An 18,027-nucleotide genomic window follows, 5' to 3' on the forward strand; every position below is an offset into this window, starting at 1 on the left:
CAGTATTTTGCCTGTTGTTTCTAAAATAGTTGAAAAATGGGTAGCTAAATTATTGATTCAACATCTTAATAAAAGCAATAATTCATTTCACCCTATGCAATTTGGGTTCAGGGCCCATCACTCAACAGAAACAGCTAACTGTTTGTTTCTGGAAAAGGTTAAAGGCTACCTAGATACGAGTTCTTATGTTGGCGCTGTTTTTCTAGACCTAAAGCGAGCTTTTGATACTGTTAATCATGAAGTTCTTTTATCCAAATTAACATATTTCAATTTCTCTGAACAAGCTCTCAAATGGATAAAATCATATCTGTCCAGTAGAAAGCAATGTGTTCGTATTAATGATTCAAAGTCCCCATTTTGTGAATGTCCAGTAGGGGTCCCCCAAGGCTCCATACTTGGTCCAATCTTGTTTACACTGTATATAAATGATTTGCCAGAGGCATGTAAAAATGTTGATGTTCAGATGTATGCAGATGATGCTGTAATCTTTACATATGCTAAGAACTATCATGAGATAGCATCCACACTTACATCTGCAATGGCTCACATTGATGACTGGCTTACTAAGTCATGTCTCTATTTAAATACAAAAAAAAACAGTCTGTATGGTGTTTACTAAACAAAATATGAAGGTGTCACATTCAAATGTGTTCCTTAGAGGACAAGAGCTTGATATTGTTAATGAGTTTAAGTATCTAGGAGTCACATATGACTCCACCCTAACATTTAAATGTCATGTAAAAAAGGTGGCAAATAAAGTTAAATTCAATTTACAGAATTTTAAGCAAGTTAGACCGTTTCTTCACACCAAAGCTGCCAAGTTGTTCTTATATACTATGATCTTTTCACATATTGAGTATTGTTTTATAAATTGGTCATTAACTAGCACAACTATTCTTAAAAGTATTGAATCTTTATTTAAGAAAGCCATAAAAACTTTTGATAAAAAGCCATTGTAATTCCATCATTGTGATATCTTAGAGAGACATACATTTTTAAGTTTTGATCATTTCAAACGTCTCAAGTATGCTTGTTTGGTATATAAAGTGTTACATAATCTTGCTCCTCCTCCGCTGCATGGCTTTTTCCAAAGACTTGAAAGCGGAGGTAGTACACGGTTATTAATAACCTTTTCTTTGCCATTAAAGGAGCCTGATAAAAATGTGCATAAAAATCTCAGATGTTTCAATTGTCAAAATAGACTACGCAGACCATTGCTAAACACGTTTAAACCTGTTAAATAGTTTCATTTAACACATTGTATACAGGTTTTTCAGGTCCCTCTGTAATGCTGTAAACACACACATATATTTACTAAGCTATCTAAATGGGGACATTCCATTCACTTATGTTGTTTTTATATACAGTTTGTTATAAGTACTATAACTTAACCCACACTCTAACAGAACGCTTTTTGCATCTTTACAATTGGTAAAAAATCTAAATTTATTTATACTGCATACCATTCTTATAATGGTATGCCCAAAAAGATGTTTTGTCAGGTTTGTTCCTCAAAATATATGAATACGAAACTGTATTTACATATGTATATGAAGAGTTCAGATGTAAAGCTTCTAAGCGCCTTCTGAAATTTTCTTCTAAAAATTAGCATTTTTATCAGGCTCCTATGTGTAGTTTCAGTAATTTTACTCTAATGGCAATGTATTCTATGCATTAAACTGGCATTTCTCTTATACCTTTTCTGGGAAACCTTGATCTGTGCTAAAATGCCTGCAGCACAAGACAAAAGCACAAAACCCGAATGAAATATGCTCTGCAATAAGAATTTATTATAGCTTGTGACAGACACTCTTTGCAGGTTAGATCTCTGTTCTTTGCATTGAGGTGAAAAGATTTCTGCATAGTATTTTTTAGTCACAGAGAAAGGCCATTAACAGGGAAAACAGTCTAGTGGAGTTAAAACAGGTACACCCCAAGATTTCCAAATAAAAGTACTTATTATATTCATACAAAATATATGTATAATATATACTGTGTAGAAAACAAACAAACAAAAAATATTAAGGAAAAACATTTCAAGTAACATCTTGAAACAAATGACTGTGCAGCTAAGTGCACTTTGTAAACCATATATAAACTAAAATAAAGGGGAAAAAAAGATAATATGTTTATTTACATGGTTAACTTAAGCAAGGCTTTGTACAAATGTTACAAAATCGTTTGACACACATACTCGACCACATAATGTATACACAAGCAATTTCAGACACACATACACACTCATATGAAGTGATTTCACCAATGAGCCGTTACTCAAAGTAGATGAACATGTGGGAAGGTGAACACACCACACTGCCTCTTATAGATCTGTAGTGAGTTACTGGTAGAATTATGCACCTGCTCTAAGCTCAATGGCCTATGTTAAAACTAGTAAAACTGTCACTATCAACACTGTTCCTGTTTGATAACACTGTTTAACCAATACTGCACCGGCACATTTGAAGAACTGGTTCGTCTGGGACTTGAAAACACAAAAGCACTCCATGGCACGTGAGTCATGAGGGTCTTGGCAGTAACTTTGGCAACACCGAAAAGCCCCTTTGCCTTGCAGGTGAAGTAAATCTGAGTAAAAGTAATGTAAATTTGACTTAACTGGGGGCTTTAAAGAGTTTTTTATTTTGTATTCACACACCAACCTAAAGGGCTGTTCACACCGACAGCGATTTGCAGTGACAAAGTGACTGGATTCATTTTCGTTGAGAATGATTCGAAGAAAACGTAAGCAAAAGCAACGTTGGTTGCTCAACTGCATAAAGAAGAGATTGTGTTTATGCAAAAGAACAGCAATGAGATGCAGCAACGACAGGAATACAGACCAGGGCTAGGCAACATTTTTGTTTCCCTTTCAATTCAATACAATAAAATTTGGTCACACCCTAACGGAAGTTGATTTGGAATCTGATTTGGAATTTGATTTGGACTTGAAGGAATTAAAGTACAACTTACAATTCAAGGAAATTACAATTCAAAGAAATTTCAACAGGTAATGTTGTTTTGGGAAATTAAGTGTTTTTCCACCTTTGTCAATAAAATGAAACCTAATTTGTAAAATAGCAACAATGTATATAAAAATAAGTACAAATTTTAATAGGGGGCATCAATTGAGGCAGATGTTTGTCTTGACAACTCTTTCATTTCTCTTTACAAATGACACTAAGGGCATTTTCACACGTGGCTTGCTTGGAGCATTTGTTTCAGAAGCTGACACTCTTCTGATCATTTAGACTTGGCGATCGCATTCAGATCCGCACCAAAACAATCAGTCCGAGAATGCCTGAATGAGGTGGTTCGCTTGTGGTGAGAATGCAATCTGACCTAACGAACCAACAATCCAAGCTGTATCATAATTCATAATGTGAAATGCGTTAATTCAGTGGGTGAGCACATTATTTATGACAGGGGAAAACCAAAGAGCATCTCTTCATTTTAAAATGGTATTGCTCTTCTCTGAAACAGATGTATTGTAAGAATGCTGTCCCAATGAAGTCTTGATATACTAATACATATGAGTGTGTGTAACAATCCAATCCAAGTTCACTCTGACCAACGAGAGGACAGTTTTATGCACATGTGACTTGCATAAACAGATTTTAATAAGTGTAATTATTAGAAAGCAAACTGAACCAAGGAGAAAGTGCAACATTAGGCCTTTTCACACAGTAATACCAGTAAATTGCCGTAAAATTACTGGAACGACTTTACTGGTAAATACAAAAATGCTCTGTTCACACAGGGAACGATGCTCCAACTTTTTACCGGTAAAGCACCATTCACAAATTGTGTCAAAATAACGGTAAATTCTGTGACATCATTAACCAAATGACCTCTCAACAGTTGCGCCTCCCGGTGTTGTGTTTGTAAACATGGAGGGGTATATGTGGTCAATGTTTTTGTTGATGTTTTCATTTTTTTGTCAAACGTTCACATTCATGCAGCGCTTTAGGCCAAAAGACATTGCATTACATGACTTCAAATCGAACTACACAGCATGGAGTAAATGCGTCATCTGCATCAGAATGTTATGATTGGCCCAGAGACGTTGAAGTCTGAATTTCAACAACTCTTGATTGGCCCGGAGTAGATGTCTTGCATCACGCGTTCTGAACTTGTACGTGTACATACCAGTAATCTTCATTCTGCGTTCACACACAGCATCATTGCGGCAGTTTACTGGTAATGTTACTACTTCTCATACCGGTTAATTGCTGGACTGAATTTACTGGTATTTTTTAAAAGATCCTGTTCACATGATCTCTTAACGGTAATTTACCAGTAAAGTCAGCATGTGTGAAAGGGGCTATTGTAACAATTTAAATCCCTGTTCTAAAACAAAGCAAACAGTCTACAGGTATGAAAATGCCCTTGTTTCAGTTTTATTAGAATTTCAGTTCATTTTAATTCCACTTAATTACATTTTTTTTTACATTTGCTACCTCAATTTAAATTTTGTTCAAATTCCAAAACTGAACTACAATTTAAAATCATTCTCAATCCAATTGCACAATGACGCTGAATGAAATCTGACAACAGCTGTATCATAAATGTTGTTTATTTTGCTCAAATAGCGTAAAAAAAGCTTATTTCTCAGGCTAGATCAGCCAGTGAGCATGGGCAGTCCTGAGCGCGCTCTGACTGTCAGCACAGAACGCTGACTGTTTCTATAGCAACCTGGACTTCTAACAGCAGCTGCAGTGACGCGCTGACTTTACCGATTAGCGATTGGCTCTTTTACTCAGAAGGCGGGGCTTCGTTCGATAGAGCGGACATACTGCGGAGTGTTGCATTTTCCCCATTCAAAACTACACGAGTGACACGTCTTGGTTATTCTATAGTCTTTGACTATAGTGAGTATGAAAGCCTATCGGTCAACAGTACTTGGCAACCACATAATCGCTGTCAGTGTGAGCAGTATGAACATACTGAGGACGCAGCTACAACATAACCCAAATCCAGCTCTCTTGGTTCACTAGCCTGTACACACCATCACTGCTACAAGAAATCACGAAAGCGCGAGGTAGGCAGGGCCCGACGTGCTGTAGGGGCTTCAGTCTCTGAGCACTCTGGGTGGGACTCTCCAACGTCCTGCTTTTCAACAGGAGAGGGTGAAGCTAGCGGTTTGGGGGGTGGCACCGGAGTTTTTTTGTCTGAACAGTCCGTAGGGGAGACCACCACGGTGTGCCTCCTCCACGTACGTCTCTTTCGGCGTGTCTCCGGCGAGAGCTGCTCCCTCAGGCCGACGCTGCGTAGATCATCCGCCGAGCCCATCAGACGAGCCCGGACCTGATCTGCCAGGGAACCCTGCCCAGTGGACAACAAACAGCTCTTACTTCCTAGACCGTCTGCTATTCTTGGCGTGCACTCGTTTCGCACGTTAACCCCTTTAGAGGAGGATTTGGCTTTGGGGGAAGGAGACGAAGAGGAATCAGGGATTTGATTTGCATCTGACCGCCGTTCTCCCTCCGTGGTGGAGGAGCTGGACAGTTCAGAAAAGTCCACTGAAGGTGCTTTGGCTTTGTCTGCTTTGAGCCGACGCCGCGCGAGGGTGTCGCACTGTATGAGGCGGTGGGAGTTAAAAGAGTGGCTGCTATGGAGGCGCTGGGAGGCGGATGATGAGTAAGAGGAGGTTGAGGCAGTAGATGAACGTGCTGCGCTATCTTCAAGACTGGTTGTGAGGGAAGGAGAAGGCGGTGCGAGGGTGGAGCCAGCGGCAACAGAGGGTGTCTGCGATTTGCAGTGTGCATAGAGGAAACTGCGCGGAGCGGTTGGTTCGGGTGAGGTGTGGGAGTTCTGGCTTGAACGGCTTGGTTTTTCCGGTCTCTCTTGGGTGAGGGAGCGCGAAGCGAATCCGCTTTCGTTATCGGTTTCACTGACCAGTTCGCTATGCTCGTCGTCTGCATCTTCACCCCGCCCCTCTGATGCTAAGCTCCGCCCCAGAGTGGACAGAGTAGAGTAGCCTGACACAATAGACCGTGCATCATCTCCTCGCCAGCTGCGACCTTTCACTTCAGACCTTTGCTCTTCCTCCTCGCTCAGAAGCACCGCTGGGGCCGCTTCCTCTGTGGAGGAAATGCTGGGAACTATTTCTTCCTTCTGCTCCTGTGCCTTCTGTCTCTCATCCTCCTCCTCCTCTTCCTCCTCTTCTTCTTCATCCTCTTCTCCCTCCGCTCGAGGGGCGCAGAAGGATGCAGCCTGCCCCATCTCTTGCAAGTCGTCTTTTTCGGGGGTGCAGGATTTAACGGGTTCGTGCTCGGAATTGTCGTCTGTGCTGCTCCTGAGGAGACGGCCGTTATGCCGTTTCCGGCGTTTGCGGGTCACAGCAGACATAATCGATAGCGTCAGGATATCCTTGGCAGTAAAGTCACGTTTTGATCCCCACGACCCCTAAGTATCAAATATTTAAAAATATATATATATATTAATGTTACAAACAAATATATTAATGTTAATTATTATTTTTACTACAGTTATTAAATAAATCATTAAAAATACAATATAAATAAACAATAAACAATAACAATACTTATTTCATTATTAGTAAAAGTAAGCATCAAAACACCTACAGTATTCTCTTCAAACTTTAAGACACAACAAACATATTAAATAGTTTCTGGTCAATACTGACCTTGGATTTTGCAGAATCACTGTAGGTTGAGTCTGGCCAGTTAAAAACAGGGAGACACAGGGAGAGAGATTTTAAGAGGAAGTTAGTGAAATTAACAAATATTTTGGCACCATGTTAAATATATGCTGTATTAATGAGAGGCACAGAGGAGGATCAACCTTGTGATTGTCAGTAAGTTAACTTAAAACATTAATAAACAAGACCTATAGGAGCCTCTGTGTCAATCATTAAGCATCACCCCCATAAACAGTGATTATGAGACAGTGTTCACACAAGATCCAGTATAAACAGCATCTGTGCAATAAACAAGCTGATTGTCAGTTAATGTTCCAATGTGAACAGGGTCTTAGAAGAAGAAGCGAAGGAGCCCATATATGCAGCAGTGAAGATAAAGCGCACACTAATGACATCACATCACATATTGATGGCATCAACCCACGAAAGAAGCTATGGGAAGGCCAAGGCAGAAACAGTAATCGTCAGAGGGGGAGAAGGACGAAACAAACACAGTTTGCCACCACACACAGGCCCCGTTTACCTGCCTTGGCCATCACTTTGTTTTCAAAAGTTACGTTAACTCTTCAATATTGTTTAGATTTTGCACAAATAATTTTACATGACATTTACTTTTCTGACACTTACCACTACCGTTCAAATGTTTTTAAAGGAGAGGACATAAAATTACAGTCAGGTCCATAAATATTGGGACATCGACACAATTCTAACATTTTTGGCTCTATACACCACCACAATGGATTTCAAATGAAACGAACAAGATGTGCTTTAACTGCCGATTGTATGCTTTAATTTGAGGGTATTTACATCCAAATCTGGTGAACGGTGTAGGAATTACAACAGTTTGCATATGTGCCTCCCACTTGTTAAGGGACCAAAAGTAATGGGACAATTGGTTTCTCAGCTGTTCCATGGCCAGGTGTGTGTTATTCCCTCATTATCCCAATTACAATGAGCAGATAAAAGGTCCAGAGTTCATTTCAAGTGTGCTATTTGCATTTGGAATCTGTTGCTGTCAACTGTCAAGATGAGATCCAAAGAGCTGTCACTATCAGTGAAGCAAGCCATCATTAGGCTGAAAAAACCAAACAAACCCATCAGAGAGATAGCAAAAACATTAGGCGTGGCCAAAACAGCTGTTTGGAACATTCTTAAAAAGAAGGAACGCACCGGTGAGCTCAGCAACACCAAAAGACCCGGAAGACCACGGAAAACAACTGTGGTGGATGACCGAAGAATTCTTTCCCTGGTGAAGAAAACACCCTTCACAACAGTTGGCCAGATCAAGAACACTCTCCAGGAGGTAGGTGTATGTGTGTCAAAGTCAACAATCAAGAGAATACTTCACCAGAGTGAATACAGAGGGTTCACCACAAGATGTAAACCACTGGTGAGCCTCAAAAACAGGAAGGCCAGATTAGAGTTTGCCAAACGACATCTAAAAAAGCCTTCACAGTTCTGGAACAACATCCTATGGACAGATGAGACCAAGATCAACTTGTACCAGAGTGATGGGAAGAGAAGAGTATGGAGAAGGAAAGGAACTGCTCATGATCCTAAGCATACCACCTCATCAGTGAAGCATGGTGGTGGTAGTGTCATGGCGTGGGCATGTATGGCTGCCAGTGGAACTGGTTCTCTTGTATTTATTGATGATGTGACTGCTGACAAAAGCAGCAGGATGAATTCTGAAGTGTTTCGGGCAATATTATCTGCTCATATTCAGCCAAATGCTTCAGAACTCACTGGACGGCGCTTCACAGTGCAGATGGACAATGACCCAAAGCATACAGTCGGCAGTTAAAGCACATCTTGTTCGTTTCATTTGAAATCCATTGTGGTGGTGTATAGAGCCAAAAATGTTAGAATTGTGTCGATGTCCCAATATTTATGGACCTGACTGTACATTTACACGTAAAAGACTACCAAAAAACTGTTCTCAGCAAAAACAGTTTTCAGCACTAATAATAATAAGAAATAAGCAGCAAATCAGCATATCAGTATGATTTCTGAAGGATCGTGTGACACTGAAGCTTGGAGTAATGATGCTGAAAATTCAGCTTTGCCACCACAGAAATTGAAACAGGTTGCATTTTAAAATATATTCAAATAGAAATTATTATTGAATGATCTTTGTAATAATAGCTCATAATAGTTTTATGGTATTTTCCTGTATTTTTCATCCAATAAATGCAACCATATGAAACCTTGTTTGAAAACATTCAAAAAAATCTTACCACCCAGTTTGAACGATACTGTATATGGTCTATATGAAGCAGTGCCTAGTTATTTAGTCAGAACTGAAATGTAAACTATAACATTTCAACTAGAAATGTCCAAAAAATAATTTAAGAAACACTTTAAATAACACATAAGTTGCTATTTTTAATTTAGACCTACGTTATCATGCTCTAAAATGACAAAATATTAGATATACCTGAGCTATTCTATTTGAATGTGGTTGGTTTGAATGAGAGGATAAAAAAGTATCCTGTTGACAGCTTTATTTAGCACTTTGAATGAACACAGATGTTATCAGCAATGTAAACGGGGCCATAAACACCTCCATCACTTGTGCATATACTGTTGCCATTAAACACACACTCATGAACACACACACACACAGAGAGAGAGTGCATGGCAGGGGAAACCCATCCTACCGCAGTGGCTGTTCCACAGGCTCAGCTAAGAGAGGGATGCAGAAATGTGAAGAGAAAGACAGCAGAACGTGAATATAATGAAAGAGATCGTTAAAAATAGAAACCAAATCTCAGAGAAGTAAAGAACCTTCAACATGCAGGAACACATAAATATGTTGGACCTGCTACTGTTTAGCAGACCTGTCCATCCAAATGCAGATGAAAGTGTGTATTCTAGTGTTAGTCATCTGAGGTGGAATGTGACTGCTAGCCAAAAGTCATCTAATGGAGACTACTGTCAACTATAACTGGCTGTTATTTAACCTGAATATTGTTGGCTGGAACTGGTTAAGCACTCTCACCTGATGCCTCCACAAGCGGGCCCGTCCGACCAATATTAGAGAGGAGGTGATCTATGTTTGGGGCGGGCTGAACGTCCTCTGTGTCCACTGGTGTCTGAGGGGCGATGTAAATATTTAGCCATGAAATTTTTTTTAATTTAAATGCTTAGTTATTTAGTCATATAGATCACTTAATAATTCATTATTTTTATAAATCTAAATAACAATAAACAAAAACAAACAAACCTTTTCATCTTTTTCATGTTCTTCACAGAAAAACCAGACATGCTGTGTAGAGCGCAAGACAATCATGGTTTAAAATTATAATTAAAATGAAGACTAGCTGTAAAACTGGTGGTAAATGTTTGTCAGCTGTGTGCCTCACATGTTGAATGAGTGTCTCCACAATCTTGTAGCGGTCAGGCATATGGGTGACCATGTCTGTCATGTTGTCCTCTGAGGTCCGGACAAGAGTAGGGCCAAACACCAGCGCCAAATTACGCGGCTCCATCTGCACATACACAAGCGCTCAGTAAAACATCCTACAGCTAACATGAACCAGCATGCTACTGTATGCAACTGGTTACATAAGCAACTCAGATAAACTGAGATCAACTTCAAATCTCTAGAATATTTGCTAAGGTCTGCTGCATAGGCAAGGAAAAAAGTATTAAACTCAAAACAAAACCAAATGTATAAAAAAACAACACCTGTATTTAATTATGCTTTGTATTTGTATAAGGTAAAAAATACTGTAATTTAAAATACTGAAATATCTGAATCACTCCTAGTGAAAAATAAATACATTAAAAGTTATTTGAAATACATTTAGTTCATTCTAAGTATACTACAAATACATTTACATGTTTATGTGCTTAATAAAAATATTCTGCAATTGTATTTGTATTCTAAACTGGTATACTTAAAGTCTGCTAAATTGGAACAACTGATTTTGTACTTAATGCACTTTAATTGTGCAGAAGTAGTGCTGAAGTCCAACTAAAGATATAATGAAGTATATTTGAGCTACTACTAACTACTGTGGAACTACCGCAAGATGACTTAAGGTACACTTTAAATATCTTGCATTTAAAGATGGATATTATTCAAAAATAATACAGTCCTCATCAACGGTGACATTAAAACACATTTTAGGCTTACTATTAAGAAATGTGCGTTGTGCACAAGCAGTACTCCAAATAAAGTTTAATTATCATTTTTATATCAGTAAGTTTCAAGCGATATGCCAAATATCTTAATAGATTTCAACTCTACTTAGTATGAAATAAATGTATTTTAAATATATTACTTTGTTCTTCTCAGAGTGGTCTGCCACAGTCTTTAGGTGTCCAATTAGAAATTTTAGAGTGTGGAAGTAATGATCTGGTAAATCACGTATCTGCAGGAATACAAAGAGAGACAAAAGGAAAAGTCAATAGAAAAACAAAGTAAAGAAAATACAAAATAAATACTATACACTGCCGTTGTTGTTGTTTTTTTAAAGGTGACAGTAAAGCAATATAAAATATTTATATTTCAAGTAATTGCTATTCTTTTGAACTTTTTATTGATCACAAAATTCTTAAAGAAAATATGCATATACTCTAAAATATTTTTGATCAAATAAATGCAGGCCTTGGTGACTGTAAGAAACTTAAAAAAAACAATTTAACAGATCTGAAACTTTTGAATGTTAGTGTAGACTTGCAGCAGAATGTGGCTTTTAAAGTAACATGCTGAAAACAAGTTCATACCAGTTTCTTCATTGTCTTTAGCCTATCACTGGCATTCTCCATTCGACTGGCCTCAATAAAGTCGTTGTATTTGTCTTCAAGAAAATAAAGAGAAACAGGGATAAAATGTCCCTACGTTACATACTTCATACCTTTCAAAATATATTTCTTCAGGATTCCACTGTATTTACAGTTTTATGCACATAAAATAGCACTAAATCACAGTTGGCGTGCTCATAATCTCACCATCGGTGAAGAGGGGTTCTGGGAGTTTACGGAAGAAGGACTTTAGCAGGCTGCTGACCACATTCAGGTCTTGCCATTTCTGTACAGGAGTAAAAAGTGAAAGCAGTTGTTGTTGTTGCAGTTGAGCCCAATTGTCACGGAGTCCTCAGTATGAGGAAGCATCGGCTTAAACATGGGAAGTGAATATAACCAGTATGTTGACTCAGTCTCAAAGAGCCAGTGGCAATTTAACAATGATAGTGTCTCTGACAGATTGTGTGTGTGTGTGTGTGTGAGTAAACAGCTCACCTCCTCAGCGATGTTGATGTCTGCTCCTTTGTTGAGCTGCTCCTGCAGACCGGACACTACTGCATTGTTTCCTGGCACTCTGTAGATCCCTGTATTCTCCAGACCCATGTCCTCCACCAACCCACAGCAAATCTCCACAATCTGAGGAATGAACTACACAGACAATACACACGTAAACATACTAACCTAAACTTATCAGTAAGCAGAAGAAACGCATTCAGCACACTGCAAAAAGGACACACCTTGTTGTTTGTAGCAGGCTGGCAGTCCTCTAGACGCACACCAAATGCTTTAGGACTTGCTTTCTTAGCTTTCTTCATTATATTTATGCCCCATGGAGATTTAGGGGGGCTACTTTCATCTTTGGCCTCGTGTTTTGGGGAACGTGGAGGTGCGCTGTTGTCTTGCTTACTGAGCAGGAATGTCATTCGAGGCACTCTGGGTGAGGAGTCTGGTTTATTACCCGTTGGACTACAGGAGGGAACCAAGAAGAGGATGATTGTTTTAAATTCGGAACAGTAAAATGTGTTAAAATTGCTATAATGATCTCCAATCTCACCTTTGCTTCCTGTAGTCATTAAGTTTCTTATTGATGAGAGCTTGTCGTGAGAAACCCAATTCCTACAGACACATATGAATAAAGAGCATTTAAATTTAATTGAAAAATGATTAATTGTCCCACCCCAAACACCACCGGTTGAGCAAATTTAGCCATTTCGCCAGTGCAAACCACAGGCCACAGAACCAAAGTGTTTGGGAAAATGACAAACTGTGCTATCGGTAATGAGAACTACAACAAACTGTAAATGACAACATTTTCACACACTATAATAAAACCTAACATAAATGGAAAACTAAAAATAAATAAGAAAAATTAAAACAAAGTAAATTTTCATATTTCTTAAACTAAAAAAGGCTTGATTTTAATTTTAGATTTCCCCATGTATTTAGGTTTTATTTTAGCATGTACACAAAATAAAAAATAGAAAACAAAATAAAATGTACTTTATTTTTATTTTTCCCAAGCACGTTGGGTTATGTTTTCATTCATAATTAAATTAAATTAAATTTGTAGTTTTTCCAAATGTGTTAGGTTTTATGCATGTCCATTTAAATACACACACACATATCAATGTGTCCTATGGTGTGACGAAAAAAAAAATAAATAAATCTCTAACATTGAAGATAAAGCTCTCATATGCCATTTGTAACTCTAAGAATGAAGATACATCTTTGTCATGTTATTTGTATGTTAAGTTTTTTTTTTCCTACATTTTTGCTAAGTCACACCATAGGACACAGTCCAATTTTATTTGTCAACTACCCATATATATATATATATATATATATATCAATAAAAGCCCATATATTATGGCCCTATTCACATTTAATAGGACACCTGGGAGTGATAGCAAAGCCTGCTGACAGTAAACAGCAGTAAGAGAGGAAGCAGATCTCAAAAACAAACATGCACTGCTTACTGCACAGGCAATGACAACCTCAAAAATCCATTGTCATTCATCTGGATAAACCCAGAACAACAAATTTAGTTTTGCCATTTAATTTGATTGAAGTCTATGTGCCATTCTCACACTCTCACCTCGTTGTCAGTCTTGCTGTTTTCTCTGATGACTCTGATCCACTTCAGCATGTCATCTCTGTCCTCCGCCTGTAGCAGGTATTCACAGAAGTCCTGTGTGGTCAACCTCAGCGCATGTTTGCGCTTCGTTTCGCTGTACGCAATGTCCACAAGGCAGCCCCGGATGCTGATTGGCTGATCTTCTTCGGCCCCGCCTCCCAGCACTGCCCCTTTGAGCACTGCCTCTCGCTTGTCTTTGTAGAGGAACAGAGAGTGGGACCGAAGCACGGAGAACACCCGCCTCCAAGGCCAGATGGCACTACCCACCTTCTGCAGGAGAGAGAGAGAAGACAAATCTCATCCATCAGGTCATACAGGTGACTAATTACGGTGGTCAGTTAACAGACACTTTTATCCAAAGCAACTTGCATGGCATGTTTGAACCTAAAACCTTTCAGTTACAAGCCCACATTTTTATCTAAGCCACTAACAACTGCTCCCCCGGATTATAAATGAACCCTCGCTGTCTGTTTGGCTTACCTTGCCCTTCTCCGTGTGTATCTGTTTAAAGTGGAGCCAGCCTTCACTCTTCACGTCACTGTAGCTGATGTTGCCCAGCTCCGAGGTAGAGTGTCGTTTAGAGCGAGCCTCTTCTGCAGCACCCAGACTGTCCAGAGACTAAACCATGACACAGGACAGAGAAATACACAACTGTGACACTGACATGACATGGAACTACAGAATATAAAGAACCAGAAAACAGGAAGAGAACATTTAAAGCTCCATACTACAACATTTTAAGTTAAAATATCATACAATACAATTTGAAACAAAATGGATATTTTTTACTTTTTCATCTGTTCTTGGGTAATTGGAAAATGTTAACCAATAGTTAAATAACTATTTAGGCATTTGTTTAGCAAACGCACATATTCAATTGGAAAAAAATAGACGATGGAGAGGTCAAAACTGTTAGTATAGCATGGATTATAATGTGGCTGGAATGCTGTATTGACCACTGTTGTTACTGTTAACTAAAACTATTAAAATAGTTTTTGTTAAATTAAAAAGCAATAATAATATAAATATTAGCTGAAAAAACCATATTTGCAAATGTCTTGACTCCACAGCCAACAGAGCAATTTTGTCTTCTTTACTGTTCCAATACTTATGGAGGGCACTGTATGTACAGTAAAGAAGACAAAATTGCTCTGTTGGCTGTGGAGTCAAGACATTTGCAAATATGGTTGAAAGATGAATATGAGACAAAACTACAGAATGTCACATTTTATTATTGGGTGATTCAACACATACATGTTTTACCAAATAAAAAGAGCAGTACTTTTAGAGTTCATCCCACTCATTGATGTGAGCATAAGTATTGGGACAGTTGAACATAAGGCAGATATAAAAGATTAAAAGCTATTATTTAGTTGCAGATCCCTTGCACACAATCACAGCATTGAGTCTGTGACCCGTAGACATCACCAGACTCTTGGTCTCATCCTTTGAAATGCTTTTCCCAGCCTTTAATGCAGCCAATTCCAATTGTTGCTTGTTTTGAGGAGTTTCTACCTTTACTTTCCTCTTCAGCTGGTGAAATTCATGTTCAATCGGATTTATATCTGGAGATTGACTTGGGCAATCTAAGACTTTCCATTTTTTTGCCTTTATAAATTCCTTGACTGAACTGGCAGGGTGTTTTGGGTCATTGTCCTGATGCAATATGAAGCACTTCCCAATGAATCTGGTGGCATTTTCTTGAATATTGGTAGGTAAGATGGTTTTGTACCCTTCCAAATTCATTCTGCTACTGTCATCATACATGAAGTCATCAGTAAAGTTGAGAGGATCTGTTTCAGAGACAGCCATGCCGATGCCATGACACCACCTCCACCATGCTTTACAGATGAGGCTGTATGCTTGGGATCATTTGCAGTTCCTTTTTTTCTCCACATTTTTGCTTTCCCATCACTTAGATAAAGGTTAATCTTTGTCTCATCGGTCCATAAACACAGTTCCAAAACTCTTCTGGCTCACCTTTGTGCTTTTTTGCAAACTCTAATCTTGCCTTTCTATTTTTGGTGCTGGTCAGAGGTTTGCATCTTGCTGTGTAGCATCTGTAATTATGTGTCAAAGTCTCCTGAGGACAGTAGATTGTCAGAGCATCACCCCAGCTTTCTGGAAGTTGTTGGTGATTTTACAGACACTTCTTTTAGGGTTCATTTTCACAGCTTTTATGATTTGTCTGTCATCAACTACTGTTGTTTTCTCAGCCGATGAGGTAGTTGTTGGTTGCTCGTGGTTTCCAAACTCTTGATTTCTCCATGCCCTTTATTTTTGCTATAGCTCTAATTGACTTCCTCTTTTCTTTTTGCATCCAAATTGCTTGCTTTTCTCTCAAAGTCAGCTCCCTCATCTTCATTCTGGTTTGTGTGTGTCATCATTGAATGCGAGATTCAGAATTCAGAAGTAATGGATATAACTGATATGATATATTCCCTGCTTTTAATATCTGAAGAATTAATGCAACAGGACAACAGGATCACTTAGAAAGACCTGTGAGGCAACTGTTCCAATACTTATGCTCACATCAGATAGAGGGAAGAAACTCTAAAAGTGCTGAACTTCTTAGCTGGTAAAACATCTGTGTTGAATCACCCAATAATAAAATGTGACATTCTGTAGTTTTGTCTCATATTCATCTTTTAATCATATTTGTAAATGTCTTGACTCCACAGCCAACAGAGTAATTTTGTCTTTACTGTTCCAATACTTTTGGAGGGCACTGTATATATAAAAACTAACTGTTAACTAAAAACATAAAAATAAAATCCAATTCAAAATATATATTTTTAAAAAATTATATAACTGGTATATAAATGAGTCCAGCCAGAAGAAGCTGAAAATATGCATTGTACTTAAGAGAATATAGCTTATGCTAATTTGCATCTAGAAAGGCTTTTCTTAAAAAAATATATATATATATATTAGTCATAAAAAGGTAATAATAATACTAAAATAAAACTGGTGTTGACCAATCAGCATCCAACATCTGATCTATACACAGAAATATATCATATTACATTGAATAACATTGACTCAAATGGGGTGTATGACCCAGTTTCTATGGTAATTTAGGAAATTAAACTCACCCCTTCAGTAAAGAAGCTCTTAACTCTTTTTGGAATCCTCCTGTTGAAGAAGCACGGTATGTTAAAAAATAAAATAAACTCACACATTCTTAAGTGTGAAGCGTATTTAATCCTAGTAGTAAAGTCCCAAAACTCACGAGAAGACCCGCCCCTCTTCTCTATATACATTAAGCCCCTCATCACATGACTTGGAGCGCTCAGTGGTGATGGCCAGCAGGTAAGAAGAGCGACGATTAGACTTGGGATCACCTGCTTATAGAGACAGAAAAAGACAGACATCCATTCATTACAAACAGTGAAAATGACAACGAACTGTTATACAGGAAAAGAAGCGATAGAGTTGATGAAGGACAGTTAGTGTGGAATTGGTAAGGATACAGGAAGTAATTTGAGATTAGGAGGTAGGAAGGCGGTCATCTTCATCACAGTCTCAGTGAAGTCCAAAGACGGTGCACGGGCATTACCGAACGATCATGTGAACATATGCAGTACAGCATGCACATATACATTTGACTTATTTGTGCTGTATGAGTACGCATGCAGTAGGAGGAGCTTTACAGCAATCACATGCAGCTTCTGAATGTTTACATCATTTCGTAAACTTGTCGCGATGCTTTCATGTACGCAGTGATTTGATCATTTAGTAGTAACAGTAACATTGTTTCTCTTTCTCAGCTTCACTCACTGCAGTCGTGGGAGAAAAGGCGGTTGAGGGGAAAGGTGAAGGTTGGGAAGGCAGGGCTTGTGGCCACAGCAGGGGCAGAGTTTATACCGCCACTGGACACGACGGAGGAGGCGGGGACATGAGGTGCCCGCAGATCTGCACTTGGACTGGTCGGCTCATCTGTGGGAGGAGTGGAACGGAGGAAAGGATAGGAAAAGGGGGAGGAAGGAAGGAAGGAAGGAAGACAAGAATAAAAGAAAGTTATATTGGAAAAAGGAGTAAGATTGAAAGAAGGGAAACCAATAACAAGGAAGGAGGGAAAGGTTAGAGGGAAAGCAAAATGGTTTTGCACAGTTCAATATCATATCAAATATCAAATATCATAATACACCAAAACACAAGAAACTCTTCCTCTCTGACACGAGTGCATAGAAAAGTAAACAATTGAATTTCCAAACACTCAATTCATTGCAAAACCTAATGAGATTTAGACACTCTTAAAGAGAGGAGGAGTAATCGACTGTTACTGTAAGCAGAAGCTATATCTGTACCCACTCATCATGTGTTAAAGCAAGTAAAGTTAAAGCATGTAATATGTGACAAAGTGAAAAATGATGAGAGATAAGAGAAGAAAGAGAAAGAATGAATAAATCATACAGCATTTTGTACCTGACTCGTGGCCCTCCATGAAATAAGTGTTCAATGTGGAACTGAGATGTACAAG

The 18,027-nt window shown here is 38.6% G+C and overlaps 1 protein-coding gene across 2 annotated transcripts in view; it reads right to left on the reverse strand.

Moving 5' to 3' along the window:
• Positions 1 to 1,771: 1,771 nt before the first annotated feature.
• Positions 1,772 to 18,027, reverse strand: part of arhgap23a (Rho GTPase activating protein 23a) — a gene marked incomplete at its 5' end in the record, with an annotated part of 75,819 nt that continues 59,563 nt past the window's right edge. Inside the window, 16 exons of one of the 2 annotated variants that reach the window (XM_079391166.1) lie at positions 1,772 to 6,402; positions 6,644 to 6,675; positions 9,660 to 9,753; positions 9,885 to 9,926; positions 10,024 to 10,149; positions 10,948 to 11,037; positions 11,393 to 11,466; positions 11,618 to 11,696; positions 11,906 to 12,058; positions 12,148 to 12,376; positions 12,465 to 12,526; positions 13,506 to 13,814; positions 14,025 to 14,162; positions 16,640 to 16,679; positions 16,777 to 16,888; positions 17,325 to 17,483. In XM_079391166.1, the coding sequence (XP_079247292.1) occupies positions 5,011 to 6,402; positions 6,644 to 6,675; positions 9,660 to 9,753; positions 9,885 to 9,926; positions 10,024 to 10,149; positions 10,948 to 11,037; positions 11,393 to 11,466; positions 11,618 to 11,696; positions 11,906 to 12,058; positions 12,148 to 12,376; positions 12,465 to 12,526; positions 13,506 to 13,814; positions 14,025 to 14,162; positions 16,640 to 16,679; positions 16,777 to 16,888; positions 17,325 to 17,483 (3,131 nt within the window). In that variant the 3' untranslated portion in view covers positions 1,772 to 5,010. Of the gene's footprint in view, positions 6,403 to 6,643; positions 6,676 to 9,659; positions 9,754 to 9,884; positions 9,927 to 10,023; positions 10,150 to 10,947; positions 11,038 to 11,392; positions 11,467 to 11,617; positions 11,697 to 11,905; positions 12,059 to 12,147; positions 12,377 to 12,464; positions 12,527 to 13,505; positions 13,815 to 14,024; positions 14,163 to 16,639; positions 16,680 to 16,776; positions 16,892 to 17,324; positions 17,484 to 18,027 lie in introns of both variants that reach the window. The other variant, XM_079391165.1, reaches the window with a different exon arrangement.

The sequence above is a fragment of the Barbus barbus genome, assembly GCF_936440315.1.
Source record: "Barbus barbus genome assembly, chromosome: 3".
NCBI classification, from domain to species: Eukaryota; Metazoa; Chordata; class Actinopteri; order Cypriniformes; family Cyprinidae; genus Barbus; species Barbus barbus.